The sequence below is a fragment of the Lytechinus variegatus genome, chromosome 13, assembly GCF_018143015.1.
Source record: "Lytechinus variegatus isolate NC3 chromosome 13, Lvar_3.0, whole genome shotgun sequence".
Classification (NCBI taxonomy): Eukaryota; Metazoa; Echinodermata; class Echinoidea; order Temnopleuroida; family Toxopneustidae; genus Lytechinus; species Lytechinus variegatus.
Window position 1 is genome coordinate 1,547,087 of NC_054752.1, and position 20,816 is coordinate 1,567,902.

Consider the following 20,816-nt stretch of genomic DNA (forward strand, 5'->3'; position numbering starts at 1 on the left):
GATATAAATATTTCAGCCCGGACCATCCCTTTAATGTTTGATTGAATATGACAGCCTAAAAATATTGTTGCACCAAATGTTTACACAGTCACACATCAACAAACACAAAACAAATGAGCACAGTGAATCAAGATCTGATGAATAAAATTCTGATTATTAAACATAGCTTTGTATACATATGTGCATACAGGGTGAAATACAATAATAAACAGTTCTTGTATAGTACATATCACATGATTTTATAATGTCTCTTTGCGCTTCCAAATAACTTGGATATCATTACCCCTGCTTTAGCTTGGCGGCCATAATTATTTGAAATGCACACTCATTTCAAGGAATGAATTCCTGCAAGGTACCCATTCACCTCTTGAGTGCAGTACATGTACATTGCAGATCAATTTCTTGCTGAAGGAAACTACACCATGGCTAGGATTTGAACCTACAACCCTCTGTTGAGTCTGAAGTCCAATCCACTAGGCCACAATGCTCCGCACGGGTAACAAAATGTTTTAAGGCCTTTAACAGCTATAACATGACAAAGTCTGAAATGCACAATTTCACCTAAAATTCATTTTTGTGCTTATCAATGTATAACAAAGTATAAAAAATTCCAACTAAAAACAAATTGATCACCAAAATATGACAGCTGTACTGTCTTCTTTTCCACTTAAATGACATTGACTTCAAAATAAATCATGATCAAATACCTGTTCCCTCTCTTGTATGAAAAACTCAACTTTCAAGCAGGTGGCAGAATGTAATAATTTGATACAAATATCTCTATTTTCTTTTTAGAAAATCTAGAAATCCTTGGTTTTGTCAACTTAAAAGCAACATCTTTGACGGATTGTCATCTTTTCCTTGTATTCCTAAAGAATATGAAAAAAAAACCCACATCCTTAAAATCAAAAGCAAAACAATATTGGCACTTGGGTAGATTAAAACTTAAAATGAATAAGATATTAAAGTAAAAAAAAAAAAAAAAAATAGGAGAAACCGATAGAGAAACAAGTCTTTGAAATTATAGTTTCAAATATAATATGAACAGGCTAAATTTCTTTCACAACCATTGGCAAAAATAACTTGTAATTGCATGTTTCTTTACGCAATGTATATGCATAACAAGAGGTATAGTAACATGATATATTTTTACATGTATTATACATGTATGCTGTTCATGAGTTTTTTATCATCAATAATTCTAGAATGACCATCCTTTCTTCTATTCTAAAATACAATATTTGACTGAGGGTTTTCATGACCTGTAGGAATGTCCAGTGGATGGTATGAATGATGTCAAGTTCAAGTTACATGAAGCTTTGAATAGTGAGTGATCGTAAGGCCTATTTTCACACTCAATTACAATTATCTAGCATACAAATCAACAGTATGATTAATCGCAGAGCTTTATGGTACAGGCTTTCTCACACATTTCGAAGATAGACTGGAAGATATCTTCAAGACTGTCTAAAGCATTAAAAAGTTCAATAATACTGAAATACTATTCTCAAATAATACATAAGTAAATTGACCTTGTGAAAATTTCACAATTTTTTCAAAATTTGGATTTGAGGCCTTTCCAGGGGCCTGTTGCAGAAAGAGTTGCGTTTAAACACAAGTCAGAATGTCAAGCGCAAGTCCCGAATACTGGTGCTTTATTGGCTGAAAATCACGTTGCGCAAGGTTCTTAATAATAATTATACTTTTTTAGTTCGCATTTAGTTTTTAGTTGCATTTTAGTTGCAACTCTTTCTGCAAAAGGCCCCTGGCCTGATAACATTTGATGCTGTCAAAGGATTAAAAGCTGGTTTCCAAGTTCATTCTTTTGGGGGATCTAATATGGTGAACTGAGACACACAGTCCAACAGCCAATATACTGGTACAGTGCAGACTTTCTGTGTTCTGACACTCGGTGGCGGCTTCTTCCCTAGATGGTCATAAACGATGTAATACGAACAGGATGCATACTGGGAGTTTGGCCTTGCGTGATAAGGAACGACCGTTGAGACCTGTATGACATCATCATCAGGTTTGGGATGACGTTGGAGGATGGTACCTCCTCCTAATTTGATGAGTTGAATGAGTTCTGGTTTGAGGGGTGTTGGATGCTTGAAGGAGCCCTTCAAAAAGAAGTGACAGCCGTTGAACAATCCCGGAAACTATAATAAAGGAAAAAAAACAAAAATTGATAACTTTCAAAAAGAAAGCGTGCTAATTCATCACTTGTAATGGTCTTCACATAATTCATATAGAATTACAGGAGAAAATAAGAAAAGAAAATTATAGGTAACTTTACCTATCAAATCTATGATTATTATTATCATAGGAAGATTTATGGAGATCTTCAAGCCATCTCCACGGTCCACCACCGTAATCAAATGTCCATTAAAACTCTCAAGTCAGATTGCAAAGCTTGACGCAGTATAGTTAATTCATTGTCGGATCAGGGAAAAAATCAGACGGGGGCCGGGGCGATTTAATTGCTGAAATGCTCAAGAGCCCTGGACACTAAAAAAAAGGGAGCACTGAAAATCTCCATTCATTGCAATGTTAATGCTTATCAAATGTTGCTGATTTAGGCAGTCAGTTGTGAAAAATAAACCCCAGAAAAAAAAATTTGCCTGTCTCTGATGCATCCAAATAGTATCATTAGTATTACTCTGTCTTCCCATTAGGCCAAAATGCACTTTCAATAAATTAAATCAAATTGAGTGCAATTAAGTGACCTTGTGACCACAGAAATATGTTTCAACTCATAACACATGTTAAGCATAATCAGGGTCCAATTTCATAAAGACGTGTCACAACAACAATGCACAATTTTTATCACAAATTGACTATCAGCCAATCAGATTGAATGATTTCAGTAGCTTTTAACTGTTATTGTAAATGTGCTATATAAAGTTTTATGAAACCAGCCTGTGGACTAACAAAGAACACCCAGTTTGATGAAAGGCCGGCCTTACACGTAGACTGCACATATAAACTGCTGCAAACATAGAGCACCTAGTTTCTGAAACGTACCTGTTTTTGGACATTTTCCCGTCCTCTCCTAGGTGTGTTGCTATCAGGATCAGAGGATGTTCCTGGAATCTCAAACTCTATCTCTTCTACTCTCTCTTCATGTTTGATGCATTCTGAAATCCCTGCAACAGAGAAGAAGACAAATGCAAACTAACACTAGACTAGATCTATGTGCAGTACAAAATTATGCCTCCACAATAGCCAGATCTGAAAAATATTACTAAGGGCCACCGCACACTTAATGACTGGTCCACAATCAGATTCAGAGCAAATTGCATTTTACCCATTTTTCGAAAATGTGAATGAAAACTATGTTTTTTATTTGAGGTTCAAATTAACTGCATGATATTACAAATTACAAATGTACAAACAGCTTTATAAAACGGCCCCATGGCATTTATGTTTTATATCATATGCAGCATAGAATTAAAATGACTTACATTTTGAAGACACCACCCATCTTCCTGCTAGTACTGCCTGCATGTATTTCATGGTTCGTAGACATCTACCATCCTCCTCACATGCTGCTACAAGATGGGTAACATCAGGACTGAACTCATCAACTACTCTTCCTTCAAGGATATCACTGCAAGTAATCAGGGAAGTCTTCTCCTTGGGCTTTAGGCCTGTATAATAATGAGAATAACAACACTGTGCGGTATTCAGACAAATAAACCTAGGTTTTAATTTATAAAAAGTTGGAAGGACATTATAAACAGTTCTAACAAGTACATTAATAACAGGAATGACATTCATGGAACACTACTCCCTCCCTCGCTCACTCAAAACACACCTATGACTTTATCCATACCTGTTCCAAGTAGAACCACCTGTCTATCTTGTAGGTGTTGTGATGGGGCGGTAACTGGGGTAGAGACAGGTGAATTGGTGACCTCTAATAGGGGTTTGGTAAGAAGAGCTTCCTTAATGGCTGGAGCAGCGGGTAAGTCCAGCGGTGTTTGACCATGAATGTTCCTTGATTAAAAAAAAACAAGAACAGGAAACCATGTTTCAATGCAAATGACCATACACATTGCTTTAAAAGTTCTTAAACTTATAATCTCTTGGTGCTTCCATAGGATCTCCAAGGCAAAATCTTTTGTATGTCATTTCCTATTTCTGTATACTGATTTTTCCTAACATAGACCTAACATCTCTAGTTACCACAGTTGCCATTTATGCCGAGACATGGAAGATGACTGAGGGGTCAGCACACAAACTTGATGTCTTTCATCACAGATGTTTGCGAAAAATTATGGGTATCAACTGGGAAGACAAGATAACAAATGAGGAAGTCCTATGGATATAAAAACAAAGGAAACTCAGCCTAACAGTGAAAGAAAGGCGACTAAAGATCCTGGGTCACACTCTTAGTATGCCTGAAGTTAGACACTTAAAAAGAGCTCGAGTGGACTCCCGATTGGGGTAGGTGAAGGCCACTTACTACCTGGAGGACGGTAACCAAAGAACTCCAGGAAATGAGGCTTTGCTGGCAAGAGGTGAAGGCTTTAGCAGAAGACCGCCAAAGTTGGAAATTCTCTGTTGCTGCCCAATGCTCCAATTGGAACAGGAAGAACTAAGAAGGGGGGGGGGGGGCGCGCAATGAGATTATGCATAAGGTCTATTGGCTGCTCTGCATTACGATAAAGAGCTAGAGTACAGTGAAAATGAAATAGAGCGCGCCTTACCTTGTTTCTAGCGAAGCTCCTCTTTCCCTGAGGTATTTGATGACTGGTATCCTGTTGTTATTGACTGCATCATGAAGGGGCGTGTCATGCTCAAATCCAGGTGCGTTGATCAGAGCGTTGTGATCTAGGAGAAGACCTAGTAAGGATGTATGACCGTGGTTGCAGGCTTCATGCTGAGGAGAGATTGATTTGTTTGATTGTTATTTTCTGGTTGCAAGTGAAAAAAAATATATATTTTTTTAAAGCAGTATGCAACCGGAATTGGTAATCTAGCTTAGCCAGAGGGAATATAGGAGCGCCTTGAGCACCTAGCAAGATGGATATGTGCACTATACAAGTCCTATATTATTCATTTTTATTGATCACTATTTTAAATTATTGTCCATTGCATCTCTGTTGTAAAAAAAATATATATTTTTTTACAACAGAGATGCAATGGACAATAATTTAAAATTATATATTCCCTCTGGCTAAGCTAGATTACCAATTCCGGTTGCATACTGCTTTTTGAGGACTTCCTGCCGGTACCCATTTGCCTCACCTGGGATGAGTGCTGCACAATGTGGATAAATTTCTTGTTGAAGGAAAACATGCCAGGGCTTGGAATCGAACCCACTTCCTTAAGATTGAAAGATGAGTCTTAACCAGTGGACCACAACACCCCAACGTCCGTCCCACTGAGAATGTTACATCACTATTAAAGAGTGATATTTGCTTTGTAAACTACACTTAATCATTAACTGTAGAATAATGCTAAAGCAAGGTTCTTAGTACGTGTTTGTTATTAAATTGTTAGTGTGTGTACTATATCTCTCACCAGAGGAGTCCATCCTGCATTGTCCTTTGAGTTAGGATCAGCTCCTTGCTCCAAGAGAGACTTGACCTCATTCTCATCACCCTAGGTAGGTTTCAAGAGCAAAAGAAAATAAAAACAAATCATATACAAAAGAATGTATCTCAAGTCACTCTTTGACTCTGTATACACCATCACAACACTTATATGTATGTCAGCTGGTGAACATCTATGTGTCACATATTCAGTAACTCATACATCAACAGAAAATAGAATTTTTACTGTGTCTGCTTCAATACACATGAGTGACTTGCCACTTCCAATTAGACAGTCTTCATTATTACTTCAGAAAAGCATTACAACCAATCTCTTTCAGACATTTTAGATTTAAGATTACATGATTGCACATACTCTAATTCATTACAAGTGCTTTTGGCCCTAAGGGGTTAATTGCATTGTAAATAATGAAAGGTGACTAAACCTGTAAACCCATGACTGAGGATGCCTTTCTGATTGGCCTTGACAACCATCTCATTTTGACCTTAGAATATAGCTGCAATCAGTCTAACCATTCCCCTATTTGCACTATGATATCAAACGGAATGAACCCTGTAGGATTTAAGAAGTTTGCCCTTAGTATATCAATAGCCATGCAAAAGGGATGAAATTCTCAAGAGTAAGAGGATATAGTAGAAGAAAGTATTTAAACCTCTCCAAAAATTTTATTGATACATCAAAGAATCAGTAATCAATCCAGTCTCTTTTGAATACTTTAAGATTTTAGACAAAACAACGTAAAACACTGTAATTACATAAAATCCTATGCCAGTATATCATGATAGGACATGTCAGACGTTTAATCCGACAAGTCTAGTTTCATCCGACAGTTGTCACAGTAACAATGCTTTTCAGTCAATCAAAATCAAGAAAAGCTGTCAGATCTGATAACTTTAGATGAAAATGTTGTAAAAACACTCCCCAAAATATGAAAGACTTACTTTAATACATGCTACATGCAGTGGAGTCTCCCCTCTCTTGTTTCTCTTCATCACTGCAGTCTTTGGTGAACTATACGATGAATTTGGGCTCAATGAAGTCCTTCCTCCTGAAAGTCTCTTCTTTTGACCTGTTCTGCTGCTGGTGGTAGGAGTCTCTGGAGTATGCTCTTTCACCGTTTTCTTTCTCTTGCCAGCACTGTCTGGGGTGGAAGGTTTTACTGTGACTGAAACTGTTGAAGATGGTGATCTTCTTTTCTGGCCAGCTCGTGGCACACTTGGACTACATTCCGGTGTCACATTGGATGCATCATCAGGCAAGGACTCTGTGATCTGAACCCTTGACTTTTTTACTTTCTGATTCTGAAGCTTGGAGACAACAGGTGATGTCTTCTCTTTGTCTTTGACAGACTTGCCCTTCATCCTAATACCATCTTCAGGAGAAACTGCAGTCTTTGCAACAGGTTTGGTCTTTGCTTTGGATGTCTTGACATCACGTTTACTCGCATCCTCAGCACTACTTGATCCTGATTTCAAACTATCATCGGAGAAAGAAACATGCTTTCTACCTTCCTTTTTTGATCCTGTGACACTGGACACAGAGTCCCATTTCTTGTTTGCTGCAGCCACTTTCCTCAGTCGTGCCTCCCGTTTGGTCTGTTGAATGACCTGCAGTTTTGCTTTGCGTGTCTTTGGATGTGGAGGCGAGGCCTGGAATTCATACACTGACAAAGGGTTGTTTTCATCATTGGGCTTCTGGTTTCTCTGTCTGTTGACTGAAGCTTTCTTGCTTGACTCACCACTTCCTTTGTTATCAGGTTTATGATTTCCTTGTGTCTTTATACCATGCTTCATCAAATCTGGATCCCCATCTGACTTCTTCCTCGCATTCTGCAGGACCCTTCCTCTCTTCTTGCCAATTTGACTGCCGGCTTTCTCTCTTTCCATCCCGGATAAGGAGTCTGTGTCTGACCCCTGAACAGAGCGAAGGGCCTTGCGGACAATCTCCCTGTGTTTGTGAAAATCTGTGTCTGATTCAGAGATAGACATTGGCTCTGTTTCAGAATCATCAGCAATCTCTGAGGCCTCATTCACACAGGAATCTTCATCATCCTTTCCCAAACTGCTCCCACCTTCCCCTGTCCGAACAGGACCAGTGTCTTCGCTCAGATCTATGCTGGCACTATCTACTTGTTCAGGGTCGTTGTTGATCAGTCGTTGGAGTCTTCGACAGAGACGGACCACCATCCCCAATTCTCTCTTGACCTGCAAGTCCTTTACCCATGCTGGGGCCTGACAGGTAGGGCAAGCATTGCCTTGGTAATTTCCTGCACAAGCCCTACAAGAGAAATAAGTGAGATAATTGGCAACACAAAACTCTCAGTATGCAGTCTATATGTATTGGTATGTACGTATAGCTCCACGATTTCCTCCATAACTTTTTTCCAAAATACACTAAAATGCACACACCATACATTACTACATGACTGTCTAAAATATTGATCAGAATGGTTGAGTGGAGGATAGAGAGAGAGAGAGTGAGAGTATAAAAATGATTTTCTCAATGAAGAATGGTGTGCATTATAGACACATAGGCCCACATTCTGAAGTCTGGTTAACTTGACCATGGTCTAACTCTGCTAAAATTATGGGAAGCCAAAAGTGCCAAAATTTTCATTAAGTTGTATGTTTCTTATGTTTACTGTGCTCTTTCCTGATTCATCGATGGTGAAGACAATTATGCATGATTTGAGAGCCAAATGAGCTGAAATATGATATCTTTACTGTTAGTGATTTAAGTAACAATTGGCTATCCATACTTAAACCACAACTAAAAAACCTGAGTATATAAGTTAAACCTGACTTCAGAATACGGGCCACAGACACATATTCTAAACTGAAGCCAATCTACATGTAAACACTGTATAAAGTTGTGGTTTAAGTATGGATAGCCAAATGTGAGTCAAATCTTTAAGGTGAAAACTTAACAATTTTGACTGTCTTATTCTTTGATGGATTTCATAAACCCCCTGCCTAATCAATAACACTGGCCCAAATTCACAAAGGTGGTTGAAAACCTACGATTTGTCCATGGTTTATGCAGATTTCGGGTATGAATTACGCTTAATTTAGCGAGTATCTGGCACGTGTATACAAATGCTGATGCGCGCTTTTGTCACAGTGCACCAAGTTATGCTATTTTATTAACAAGTCAACTGTTGGAAGAGTGGACTGATGAATAAAGTAGCGTGGATATCCAAGGCAACAGGTGTCAATTTGGTGCATTGTGACAAAAGCGTACATCAGCATTGAATATTTTTTATACACACGCCTGATGCGCGCTAAATTACCCGTAATTTATATAGGAAATCTGCATAAACCATGGACTCAACTTTGAGTTTTCAAAACCACCTTTGTGAATTCGGGCCTTTAAGTCTCCATTAAAACCCATCATATTGTTAGCATGAACTTATCTTTAACAGATGGATATAGTCAATACACAAACATATAGAGAGACAACTACATGTATGTAAATCTACAGTGTACATCTCTACAATGTAAACTAGTAAGAACTTACTTGCAAATAAGATGAGTACAGTTTCCCAGGGTGCATGGCTCTGTAAGAAGTTTGTGACTAGACAAGATAAAATGAATAATTGTATCATCTTTTTAGTTGCATAAAAAATAAATCGAAATGAAGTACTACTAATTATTAATACAATAATTAATATTTATATTCAAGTTTTAAATTTTATGAATTATCAAATAATAATTCTTATCTATAAATTGTTCTTCAAAACAGCATTTTGTAACATCGCTTAACAAAGCTACTTTATAATGAAGTGGTTGAATTGTTAAGCCTATTGTATTTGTGGTGTTTACGAATGGATCGAGAGATCTACATGTACATGAGATCGGTCTGGCAAGAAACTTGTTTTCATAATTTGTACTCTGCATCTCTGTTTCCTTAGTTTCATGCTATGTACAAAAATGTACTCTCTTGTACGAGAGTCATGGATTCGTTCAAAGAACAGATCAGCATCAACATTGTCTATCCCTCTCATAATCTTGAAGATCTGGATAAATTCTGCCCTTTGTCTTCTGTATGCCAAGGTTTGTAGTCAAAGGGCTTTCAACCAGTCGGATATTCCAGATTTCGAAGATGGGAAAGTTGCCTTGTTGCCCTTTGCTGAACTTTCTCAAGTAGGTCTTCATCCTTCTTACGATTGGGAAACCAGACTTGAGTTACAGTACTCTAATGTCGGTCTGACAATAGTTTTATAGAGCTTGAGCCAACATCTCTCATTCAGACTTGAAAAAGACTTCTTAATGATTCCAAATTTGATATTGGCTCTCTTGACCACGTCAGCTACATTGTCAGCAAAAGATAGAGATGGGTCAAAAATTATTCCCAAGTCCTTTTCATTTTTCAGTGAGGGGATTATATTCTCTCCATTCTATTCTTTCGTTAAGGTTTTTATTCTTTTGACAAAAAAAGAACAAAAAACATACACCCTCCCTTTTCTCATTTCGCTTTTGTCTTTTCTCTTTTTTACCCTTTATTTATTTATTTTTTTTTTTGGGGGGGGGCACTGCCCCCTGGCCACGCGCCTGCCAGATAAAGAGGCAAGCAAGCAAAAGACTTTTGTCACTTTCATTACAAATATCAATTTTGTGATAGATTTACTAGACATAACATTAAAAAAGTAATGTCACTCCTTTTCTCTGTTTTTGAATGTGCCACCGATTTTGGGATGATTCTCGCATGCATTCTAGGCTTGATATTAGAAAGTAATTTTTCAGTAACAGGGTTGTAGATGTGTGGAATAGTCTTCCTGACAGTGTTATTTCAGCCTCTTCAGTCAACTCCTTCAAAATTCATCTAGATAGGCACTGGTCAAGGAATTATGATTTGCTCTATAAGCCAGTGTAGGCAGTATTGTTTTTCCATGGTTTCTAGCATACATGTACACACTTCTGTCAGTCCTTTCTAGTCTTAAGTACTGGTATATATATTTTGTTTTAATTATATTAATATCATGGATACTGTACAACCACCAGAGGAGATACTCCGATCGATGAACAGGCACTCAACTCAAGCCTACAGCATCGAGGACTTAAAGGGGAATCCAACCCAAATAAAGACTTGTTTTTATAAGAAAAAGAAAAATCAGACAAGTTAAAAGGTGAAAGTTTGAACAATATTGGACAAACAACAAGAAAGTTATGAATTTTTAAAAGTTGTAAATATTGGTAATCACTATACCCATGGAGACTTCAAATTGGCCGCATATGGGATGTCATAGTGATGTAAGGCAAGGACTACTCTTCCATGTACTCCAATACATATTATGGCTAAAATACCATTTTTCCCAAAAGTTTTATTTCAAATTATATTTTTCTTTCATGAGGACATAAAACAATATACTACCAGGATTATATTTAGATTACTGCCCCAGGGGGATAGGTACTTAGGAGAAAACCACAAATCCCTGATAATAAAGTACATGGCCTATGGGAAAGTTGTCCTTGCCCCTTGTCATAATTTACTTACCCAGTTGCCAATTTGAAATCTACATATGATGGTGGGCCCCAAGTCTGCGCACCTAACAATTTGAGTTCAGATTTAACATGATTTTTTTCTTATTACACAAAATCTTTGAGTTGATAATGTTCCTTATATTATTAAGAGTAAGTGTACCAAATTTCTCATTAAAAAATGAAAGAAAATATAGGATTTTCTTGAAAAAACTGCGGGCAGTCATTTTCAGATTGAAAAAAACAATGGTACCCCATGTCTGCGCACTCATTCACTTTGCACACGTTTCGGGGATTTTGATGACAAAGGCTGCATTTATGAGGCTGTCACATGAAATGCCCTGAATTCATTATTTTTCCACCATTTTGAGTCGGATTTTTTAATGAATACCTGCCTATGTATTGCATTCGTAAAGTTCGTGCTCGTTGCGTATCTTCTTTAACTAGAATCGCGCAGATACGCGGGTGCGCAGACTTGGGAGACCGCGCAGACATGGGGGAACTGACCTAGACCAAAAGCTTCGGTCTCTGTTTTGTTGGTTGTTCAGCTGAACTTCGTTGGCTTCACTCACCAAATACATAGACCGAAGTTTAACCGTCGTCTGTACGGGGGATCAATGGCCACGGCTAATTTCTCGTTTTTCTCCTCAATACCGTGATATTTTACACAAACAGTGCATTCATATGCACCTTTAGGTGATAATGTTTAAGTAACGACAGTTTCTTACCCTAAATTCCCGCTTTGAAACTGGCATTCAGAGGATTGTCTCTAAAAGTTGACACTTGCGACTCGAGTGGGCAGCCATCTTGGTAATGAATTATTCATGAAAAAGTGGCCGACGAAAGTTAGACTCCGCCCCATGACCTTTACGTCACACATATAGCTTGGCGAGCGCGAGGAAACGTTGAAAAGGAAAAGAATATTAATATTCATAAGCCTGACGTAAAAGAGATGATCTGATTGGCCAACGGTTTCGATAAGCAGTTGACCCGGAAGTTCATCCCACCTCATATGTTTGTGTACAATATCGACTTCGGAGGAACGAGTGAATTGGGAGCTACACGACAGCCGAGGAAAGTCACTGTTTTTGTTCCTTTCGAATTGATGTTTTACCACTTTAATGCCAATTAATGCCAAGAGGAATTAACAAGCTGCATTTTGGTAAGTTTCTTTTTATATATCGTTGTGAAATTAATAAATAAATCGATGAGCCCCGCCGGGGGGATTTTGCGTTGTACCTCCCCTAATGGCGGGGACACGCTAGCGAGCCGTCTGTGGACGAGGAGAAATTAAAAAATAAAAAAATGTTAAAAAACTCCTCGAAACAGACGGCTGCCAGCTGTCTAGAACTGACCATACTATTAGTGATCTCAATTTTAAATGAGCTATAACTTTCTTATCGCTTGTCCGATTTCTTTCAAACTTTCGCCATTCTGCTTAATTTATTTTTCTTCTTCCCAACACAACATTTATGGCCAAGGCTGGATTCCCCTTTAAAGTAAAGTAAGTAAAGTAAGTATTTCTTTGGTTTTTTATTTTGTGTTGTATTTGGCCTTTATTATTCTCTTTCCTTTTTTTCTCTCCTTTTCTTTCTTTCTTTCTTTCTCTCTCTCTCTCTCTCTTCCTTCCTTCATTTTCTCTCATCTCATACATCCAATGTTTAGACCTCATTGGTACTAGGAGTGCCCTACAAGGCTACATCATACATGCCTAAGGGTTTAGGCCTACCTATTTCGTGACTAACATAAATTTCCATTCGTGGGTCACTCGTTCGGAATCTACACAGGCAGCGCGGGAGAAAAGGTCCTTTTATAACTTACAAATAAAGGACAACGATATTCTATTAAGAATACTTACCATGCTGAACATTGAAGGGAAACTTCCAGCTGCTGAAGTGCACTTTTGGTTGACAAAAACATGACTTCTATGGGAAATCTATCTGCCCAAACTGGATGAATTTCGGGTGTTTTGTCAAGAAAGTTGATCGAATCTCGCGCGCACTGCATTGCACAATATTTGAACTGTAGAGGTCGTAAAGGATTGTCGACAGAGCCCCGACGTGACAATTTGGGAATACATGTTTTCAAGATAAAATCGGAGTCAGAGATTTAGACATGCAGCTGAGGGACCGCCCCTCAACTCTCTCACTCTCCCTTTTCCCCCTCCACCACCCCCTTATCTCAGTGTTTCATAATAATGTCTTAATAATGTTATCCGTTTGTAAATAGTGTGACTCATGTTTTATTTCAATGAAATTCTTAATTAATACATATATGAAAGGCATAAAAAAGATGACTCTTTTATTGTAAGGGGAAGATATTGAAATCAGTAAAAATGAAGAATAGGCCCTATTTGGTCTCCAGAAAAAAATTGCAAGCACCCCCCCCCCCCACACACACACACATATACAAAAGATCAACCAAATCGCCATAACTCCGAAATGAAGGCAATTATTATTATTTTTTTTGGGGGGGTGGGGGTGGGGAGTGGTTGAAATATTACGGAGTAAAGGGACCACCCATCCCCCTCCCTCGGTGTCGAATTGCGCGGTTCCGGCAAGTTTGAAGAAAATTACATTTAGGAAAATACTCATGACATTCAACCTTGATTGGCTGGTTTAGCAGTAGTTAGAGATCGCAAAATTTTCCACATCGAATATATGACACTAGCTTTCTTAATATTCAATTAAACCAAGGAGATGCATTAATCTGGCGAATGCCCATCTAACGTGCGGGTTTGATCTTGATGACTTGATCATATATTCTTTATACGAATAATAATTATGTTCCGAGTGTATTGGTAGATGATGCATTAAGCCATACTCTGGGCCTAATATGATGATACAGCATTTGTATTTGGCTATCTGTCAAAAACTTTAAAGGCGCATTTTTGGAGGAGTCGCCTGTTCATGGCCGCGGTGGAAGCCAAAAATTTTAAAGGGACCACCACACAATTTTTTGACAAGCAAAAAAAAAAGGTTATCAACCACATATTATAGGGAGGACGCAGGAAAAAAAATTGACAAGCAAAGAAAAAATAAATAAAATAACTAAAAATTTAAGGGGGAACACGTCCCCCCCTCCTGTGCACCTATTTCATGGGTCGCCTATAGGACGTACACAGAACTATGACCCACACGACTCTCCTCCCAGCTTGTTGAATATGCTAGTTGAAAGTCATCTCGCAAAGACCGTTTTGGCTTTGTTTTTGTCCAGTTTATGCGAAAAAATTATAAAAACTTAACTTAAAAAAACCGAGCTATACTTTAGAGATTATGTCTGCGGTTAATGTTTAAGGTCATATTCTACTAAGGATGAATATGAACTTATTTATTTTAGTTTATGTAAATGTATGGTAGGCCTAAAAGATAGTGGAGAGCGCGGGCCAGTCAGCGGGGCCATTCAGCCCTTTTCTTGCCCATTATATGGGCTTGATTCCAACCATGACCTCTCGCCAACCTCTGTTATCATACACGAGTACGGGTCGGGCGAATCAACCAGTCACGTGATCTTCTTCGCTGTGATTGGATAAAGTTTTGTTGATGATGTAATCACAGCCTACCTGTTTAGGTAACAACATAGGCTTGGCGAGAGGTCATGACTGGAATCCCACACTGTAAAAACTGTGTTGTTAAAACTGACACCAGTGAATATAGGACCACACCCTGATGTGTTAAAATCACACCCCTATATACAGTGCGTAACCCCCAAGCCGGGACGCGCGTTTCCGTTTTACACCCTGGCGAAGGCATTTTCCGGAAAAGTAGCCAAAAAGCGACTAGTGAAGAGTCTACGTCTACGTTTGTTTACTTTATCAGCTGGGCGCGCGATCCAAAGTCCACACCGAAGTTATCCGCAGAACATACCGTAAATGCAGCTGAGCTTGAATGTTTGCCTTGATCATTTGCCTTGCCGATTTGCTGATGTCTGTCTTTCTCTCTATCTGTCTATATATCTCTCAAATTCTATCTCTATCTATCTATGTAACTGCAGTATCTATCTATCTAATAATCTTCTCTGTCTCTCTCATTCTTTATCTAACATCTCAAATTCTCTACCTCTCTCTATCCATCCATCTGTCTTTCTCTATTTCTCTCTCTCTACCTACCTATTTAACCTATCTATCTGTTAATTAGTCGCTCTTCTCTCTCATTCTTGATCTATCTGACATCTATCTATCTCTCCAATTCTCCAGCTCTCTCTCTCTCTCTCTATCCATCTGTCTGTCTTTCTTCTATCTATTTATATCTATGAAACTACAGTATCTGTTATCTTCTCTGTTTCTCTCATTCTTTATCTATCTATCTAACATCTATTTATCTCTCAATTCTCTCTCTCTCTCTCCCCCCATCTATCTATCTATCTTCTATCTATTTTTGTAACTACAGTATCTATCTATCTGTTAATTTGTTGATAATCTTCCGTCTCATTCTTTATCTATTTAACATCTATCTATCTCTCAAATTCTCTCTATCTCTCCTTATCTATCTATCCATCTGTCTGTCTTTCTCTATTTCTCTCTATCTATTTATCTATTTTTTAACTATCTGTTAATTTGTTAATAATCTTCTCTGTCTCTCTCATTCTTTATCTATTTAATATCTCTATCTATCTATCTATCTATCTATCTATACATCTGTCTGTCTTTCTCTCGTTCTCTCTATCTATCTATCTATTTATCTATTTTTTTAACTAGAGTATCTATCTATCTGTTAATTGTTAATATTCTTTGTCTCTCTCCCTCTTTATCTATCTAACATCTATCTATCTCTCTCTCAAATCCTCTATCTATCCATCTGTCTGTCTTTCTCTCATTCTCTCTATCTATCTTTCTATTTATCTATTTTTTTAACTAGAGTATCTATCTATCTGTTAATTTGTTAATATTCTTTGTCTCTCTCTCTCTTTATCTATCTAACATCTATCTATCTCTCTCTCAAATCCTCTATCTATCCATCTGTCTGTCTTTCTCTATTTCTCTCTCTATAATTATATCTATCTATCTGTTAATGTGTCTATCTTCTCTGTCTCTCTCATCATCTTTATCTTTCTATCTATCTAATTATCTGTCTCTCAAATTCTCTATCTCTCTCCTTCTCTAGCATCTGTCTGTCTTTTTTCTCTCTCCCTCTTTGTCCGTCCATATTTCTATCTATAACATCTCTCTCTCTTTCTCTCTCTCCCCTCTCCCTCTATATATCGACCTCTCTGTCTCTCCCCCTCTCTCTATTTATCTATCTATTCATCCATCTCTCCCCTTTCTCTCTCTTTCTATCTATCTATCCACCTCTCTCTCTCCCTCTCTCTATTTCTATCTATCTATCTATTTGTCTATCTTGTCTCTATCTATTTATCAGTCTTCTATATCTATCTTTCGGCAGCTACTAAGTGTATCAATCCATCAAACTTCAATTTGTCTTTCCATTATAAGTATCTGTTTATTTTGATTTTGTCTGTCATTCTATTCATTTAGTTAATAATTTATTTTTAGAAAAAAAAACTCATAAACAACGCGACTGCAAAAGCATGTTCGGATATCACTCCTGACTGCCGCTCTCTCTGAAGCTAGTGCCGAGGAACTCTGTGTTCTGATCAGTAACTGTGCAAATTGCATGCGGTGGTGGACTCGCCTGTGTCGCACGCTGCATGCAACCAGCGACGTGTGTAGACTCTTCACTAGTCGCTTTTTGGCTACTTTTCCGGAAAATGCCTTCGCCAGGGTGTAAAACGGAAACGCGCAAACGGGACAGTTTTGAAAAGTCTATAAAAATTTTGTTTCAAAATATTATATCTATATTTTGAGGTAAATAGATGCTCTTAGATCTTATCTTTCAAATGCCATTTAAAAAAATAAATATTGTTCATGGTTGAGCAAACACGGGGCGTTTTTGTAGGGGGTTAAAAACGAGGCTTGCGCCAAAAATGAGATGAGAATTTGATGATTAGACTTATGGCCAATGAGCAGACTTTCTCTTAATCTTTTCATTATCTTTGCCATAATTTTCAAATTATGCTGTCAAATTTCATTTACTAATTTAATCATTTACCTGAATTATTCTGTTTTTCATTTAAACTTCTTTTACCTTTGAATTTTCCTTCATAAAGAAGATAAGAAGACTCTTTGTCAACCCAAGTAAGAAGATTTACATTATTGCTTTGGAGAATTTGTAATTATTCAAATCCTTTTATTATGTAAAACAAATGTTATGGTACCTTTAAAAGACATGAATCCATTTTCAAGGGGTTATTGAATCCTTCACCAAGTTAAATTATGTTCGTGACAGGACAAACAGGAAAGAACTCATGTCTTTCAATTGCAATGGTGTATTGAGTCAATTTTGAAGGAGCAAGATATGGCAGATCGGGTGAAATGTATTCAAAAGTTGTGTTTTAAAAATATCAAATTTTGTGATCAATAATATTCAGAAAATGATATCATATTTCGTTTTCTATGTTTTCTGTTATTTTTCTTTGCATTTTTTATTCTTGGTCATGATTTTTTTTTAATTAATGGGGGGGGGTGAGCACCCCGAGCCCCCATCCATCAGTATGCTAATGTTCAAAGGCACCATAACATTTGTAGCGCACAATGAAAGGATAAAAAAACACGCTATCACATACATCGCCTATATTCTTGCCTATATTCAATGCCAAAAGAGAACATATCATAAAGGACCAACAGCAGAAATATTCAAGCAAATAAATAGATTTGGAAATGAATTTTGACCGGATAATTCGAAAATTATGGCAAAGATAATGAAAAGGTCAAGAGGAAGTCTGCTAATAGCAAGAAGTCCGACTATCATATTTATCATTTTATGCCAGTTTTGGCGCAAGCCTCCTTTTTAACCCCAGACAAAAACATTCCGTGTTCGCTCAAGCATGAACGAAACTAAATTATTTTAATGGCATTTGAAGGATAAGACAGAGCACCCGGGCAGAGCACATATTGACACCAAAATATAGTGATCATAATTTGAAACAAAAATTTTATAGATTTTTCAAATCTGTCCCGTTTTTTGATAAACACTGCATAGATTGAACATGGCACTAAAGAGAGCTCTGATTACACAAGTTTGTTTTTTTCGGGGTGCATGGGACAATATTGTTTCGTCATTAGGCGGAAATTTTCTTTAGCATATGCGGATCCAGGTGGGTCCCGAAGGGCCCCCCCCCCCCTATTGGCGGAGCAAAAAAAGAAGAAAAAGGAAAGAAAGAAAAATGGAGGAAAAAGAAAGAAAAAAGAAGAAGAGGAAGACGAGTGAATAAAATAAGATGAGAGGAAGACTTGGAAAAAAAATCACGTTAGTATATAAAAATTTCGCTCGCGCTTCGTACTCACGTTGCCTGTTAAGTGATTCACATATCTTGTTCAACATGGAGGCTTAAATATCAAGTTTGCAAGTCAGTATACAAAACATATTTCTCCTCGGAAATCAAACTTTCATTAATAATCTGTGTGATTTACAAATTGACTTTTAAAAGTGCTCTGTAAAAATGTTAGTTTTATGGTCTGAATATTAACATTTTCAACTCGCGCTGCGCGCTAGCGAATTTTTATTTATCAGGTACCTATTATTTTCATGTATTCCATAAAGTTATCAAAATATTCCTCTTCGGGTCTGATTGTCAAAACGTAACAGCTAGGGCTGCCATACTTGCATTTCGATTGGCGGGTTATGTATGTCTTAATATTGATTATATAACAAACTACTATAAATCCCCTTTTCATGACAGTTTATCAAAAAATTCGGCTCGCGATTTGCGCTTGCATTAATGGTTAAAAATATATCAATTGATTACTGATGCATCCTCTTCATAATAAAAACGTGCTTGAAATGTACACTGTTCAGGCAATAATATCATCTGATTCCGCATCCTCATTATGCATCATATACAATTTAAACATTAAATTGTCCCTTTTGTTTCATCTCGCGCTTTCGCACGATAACGTGTCCTAAGGTTGTCACGGTCCTATACGTCTCAAACAAAAATAATGAAAAATGTCAGCTCTTTATCAAGTACGATTTATATCCACCTTACAATTTTCTTACAAAGTGTTTGAAATATAAAGCTGAAATTGACCCGCTTTTTCAGATCGGAATATCAAATATTTTAAGCTCGCACTTTGTGCTGGCATTATTAATGTAGGAAGATCCTCTCTTTCGCATCCCTTTCATGATTTACAAAACATGAATAGAGTGTCCCGTTCTAGGTCTAAAACTTAACTTTTTCCCGCTCGCATCAATTGTTTAGTTATATTGCTATCCTGTTCATGATTAAAATATTCCATTCGTTATGTAGCAATGTCAACATTTTTCAGCTCGCGCTTCGCGCTCGCATTATTTGATTGCTGAAATATTCGACGTCCTCATGGCCAACTGCAAGCAGTCTTTAACAGGTAGGCCAACCTTTCCGATCAGTTTAAAACATGTATCAAAATTTCAGCTCGCCCTTTGCGTTCGTAAAAATTATTGCAGGCACTTTTTTCAGAATGTTCAAATTTTAGGAAAAAATACATACAATTTTACAAAAAATTTGCTCGCGCTCCGCTCTAGCATTCTAATATAAGGATTATGACATTATATATTTATATTGATTTAAAGAATAAAGCTAAGAAGTGACTTATAGAACTACACCCTCAAAGAAACAAACAAAAAATCATCTTCGAGCGGTCGATCGGGGAAAATATGGCTGAACCCCCCCCCCCTATTGGCGAAGGTTGGATCCGCCCCTGTTTAGGGACCGTTTTTGTCAATACCGTGTGCATGTTCTCGGTGAAAATATGATATCAGGTAAATATCACCTTGGCCTTTTTACTTTATAAGGCATGAACTTCCTGTCAAAGATGGCTAGCTCTAGCTACAGAAGAGCATAAAAACAAAATAATGAAGTTGTTTCATCGTTCTCTAGTATTAACGGTACTTTTTATCAAAATCTCAATTATAAACAACGGGACCAGTTCAGACTTAAATGTTTTGTTTTATACCAATTATCATGATTAGGACATACCCAATTTTATCCTTTATTATACAACGAAGAATTAGTCTGATTTCGTTGGACGATTTCTTACGCATTTAAATTGGCAACTTGTGTTTTTGGTGGACAAAATTTACAATAATGTGCAAAGAAATAAGTGAGATAATCAGCTTGCTAATTGCATACTAATTCATGAGGGTAAGCGTATAATCACTGTTTCACAGAAATAAAATGCAAATTTCTGAAATGTCATAATTCCTTGTCCGATTTTGATAACATTTGCAGTGTATTGTTATCTTAGTTCAAATTTATCTTTGAGTACCCCCTTTAACTTATTTTTTGTTCTTTAATTACCACGAAAATACAGTTTGCAGCATACAGTGGCGTACCGTGTCACGGCATGGAGGGGGGGGGGGGGGACGGCACCAGCAAAAATTGCGAGGTGTACTGACCTAATAAGGGAGGAGTGGTCCCTCAGTTGGCCCCACTAGCATGGATCTACCTATGGATCAAAATGAGAGGTAGAAGACGAAGTTGCATAGCAGTTCCCTCTTGCATTAGCTATAAAGTCTGCGCAGCGTCAGATTATACACGACCATAGTCTATAGTCCCTGGGAAGCAGGGGGTGCTGAGGGTGCTGAAGCACCCCAAAGATTTCCCCAGGGGGTGCTACGTGTGTTATTCTCCATATTTAGGACGCACCCTCGGGAATTCTGGTAGGTGTGACAAATATGGAAAAATATAGGGAAAATGCACATTTTGTAGTGAAAACTTTTTTTTTTTTTTTGGGGGGGGGGT

At 37.5% G+C, this 20,816-nt stretch overlaps 1 protein-coding gene across 1 annotated transcript; it reads right to left on the reverse strand.

Annotated features, from left to right (window-relative positions):
* Positions 1-140: 140 nt before the first annotated feature.
* LOC121426164 (BRCA1-associated RING domain protein 1-like) lies at positions 141-13,048 on the reverse strand. Its single transcript, XM_041622354.1, has 9 exons — positions 12,898-13,048; positions 9,079-9,135; positions 6,504-7,839; positions 5,530-5,610; positions 4,713-4,885; positions 3,836-3,999; positions 3,465-3,650; positions 3,025-3,146; positions 141-2,159 (listed from the first exon to the last, which is right to left on the reverse strand). Exons 1-9 carry the CDS (start codon positions 13,044-13,046, stop codon positions 1,818-1,820), a joined length of 2,610 nt encoding a protein of 869 aa, XP_041478288.1. The 5' UTR covers positions 13,047-13,048; the 3' UTR covers positions 141-1,817.
* Between the last annotated feature and the right edge of the window lie 7,768 nt (positions 13,049-20,816).

Coding starts and splice junctions, on each gene's coding strand:
- LOC121426164 (XM_041622354.1), bottom strand. CDS start 13,046: ATGCAGTGCGCGCGAGATTCGATCAACTTTCTTGACAAAACACCCGAA. Junction 5,611..6,503: donor TGCATGTAGCATGTATTAAA/GTAAGTCTTTCA, acceptor AAACCTACCTAG/GGTGATGAGAATGAGGTCAA. Junction 4,000..4,712: donor GGAGCTTCGCTAGAAACAAG/GTAAGGCGCGCT, acceptor TTTTTAATCAAG/GAACATTCATGGTCAAACAC.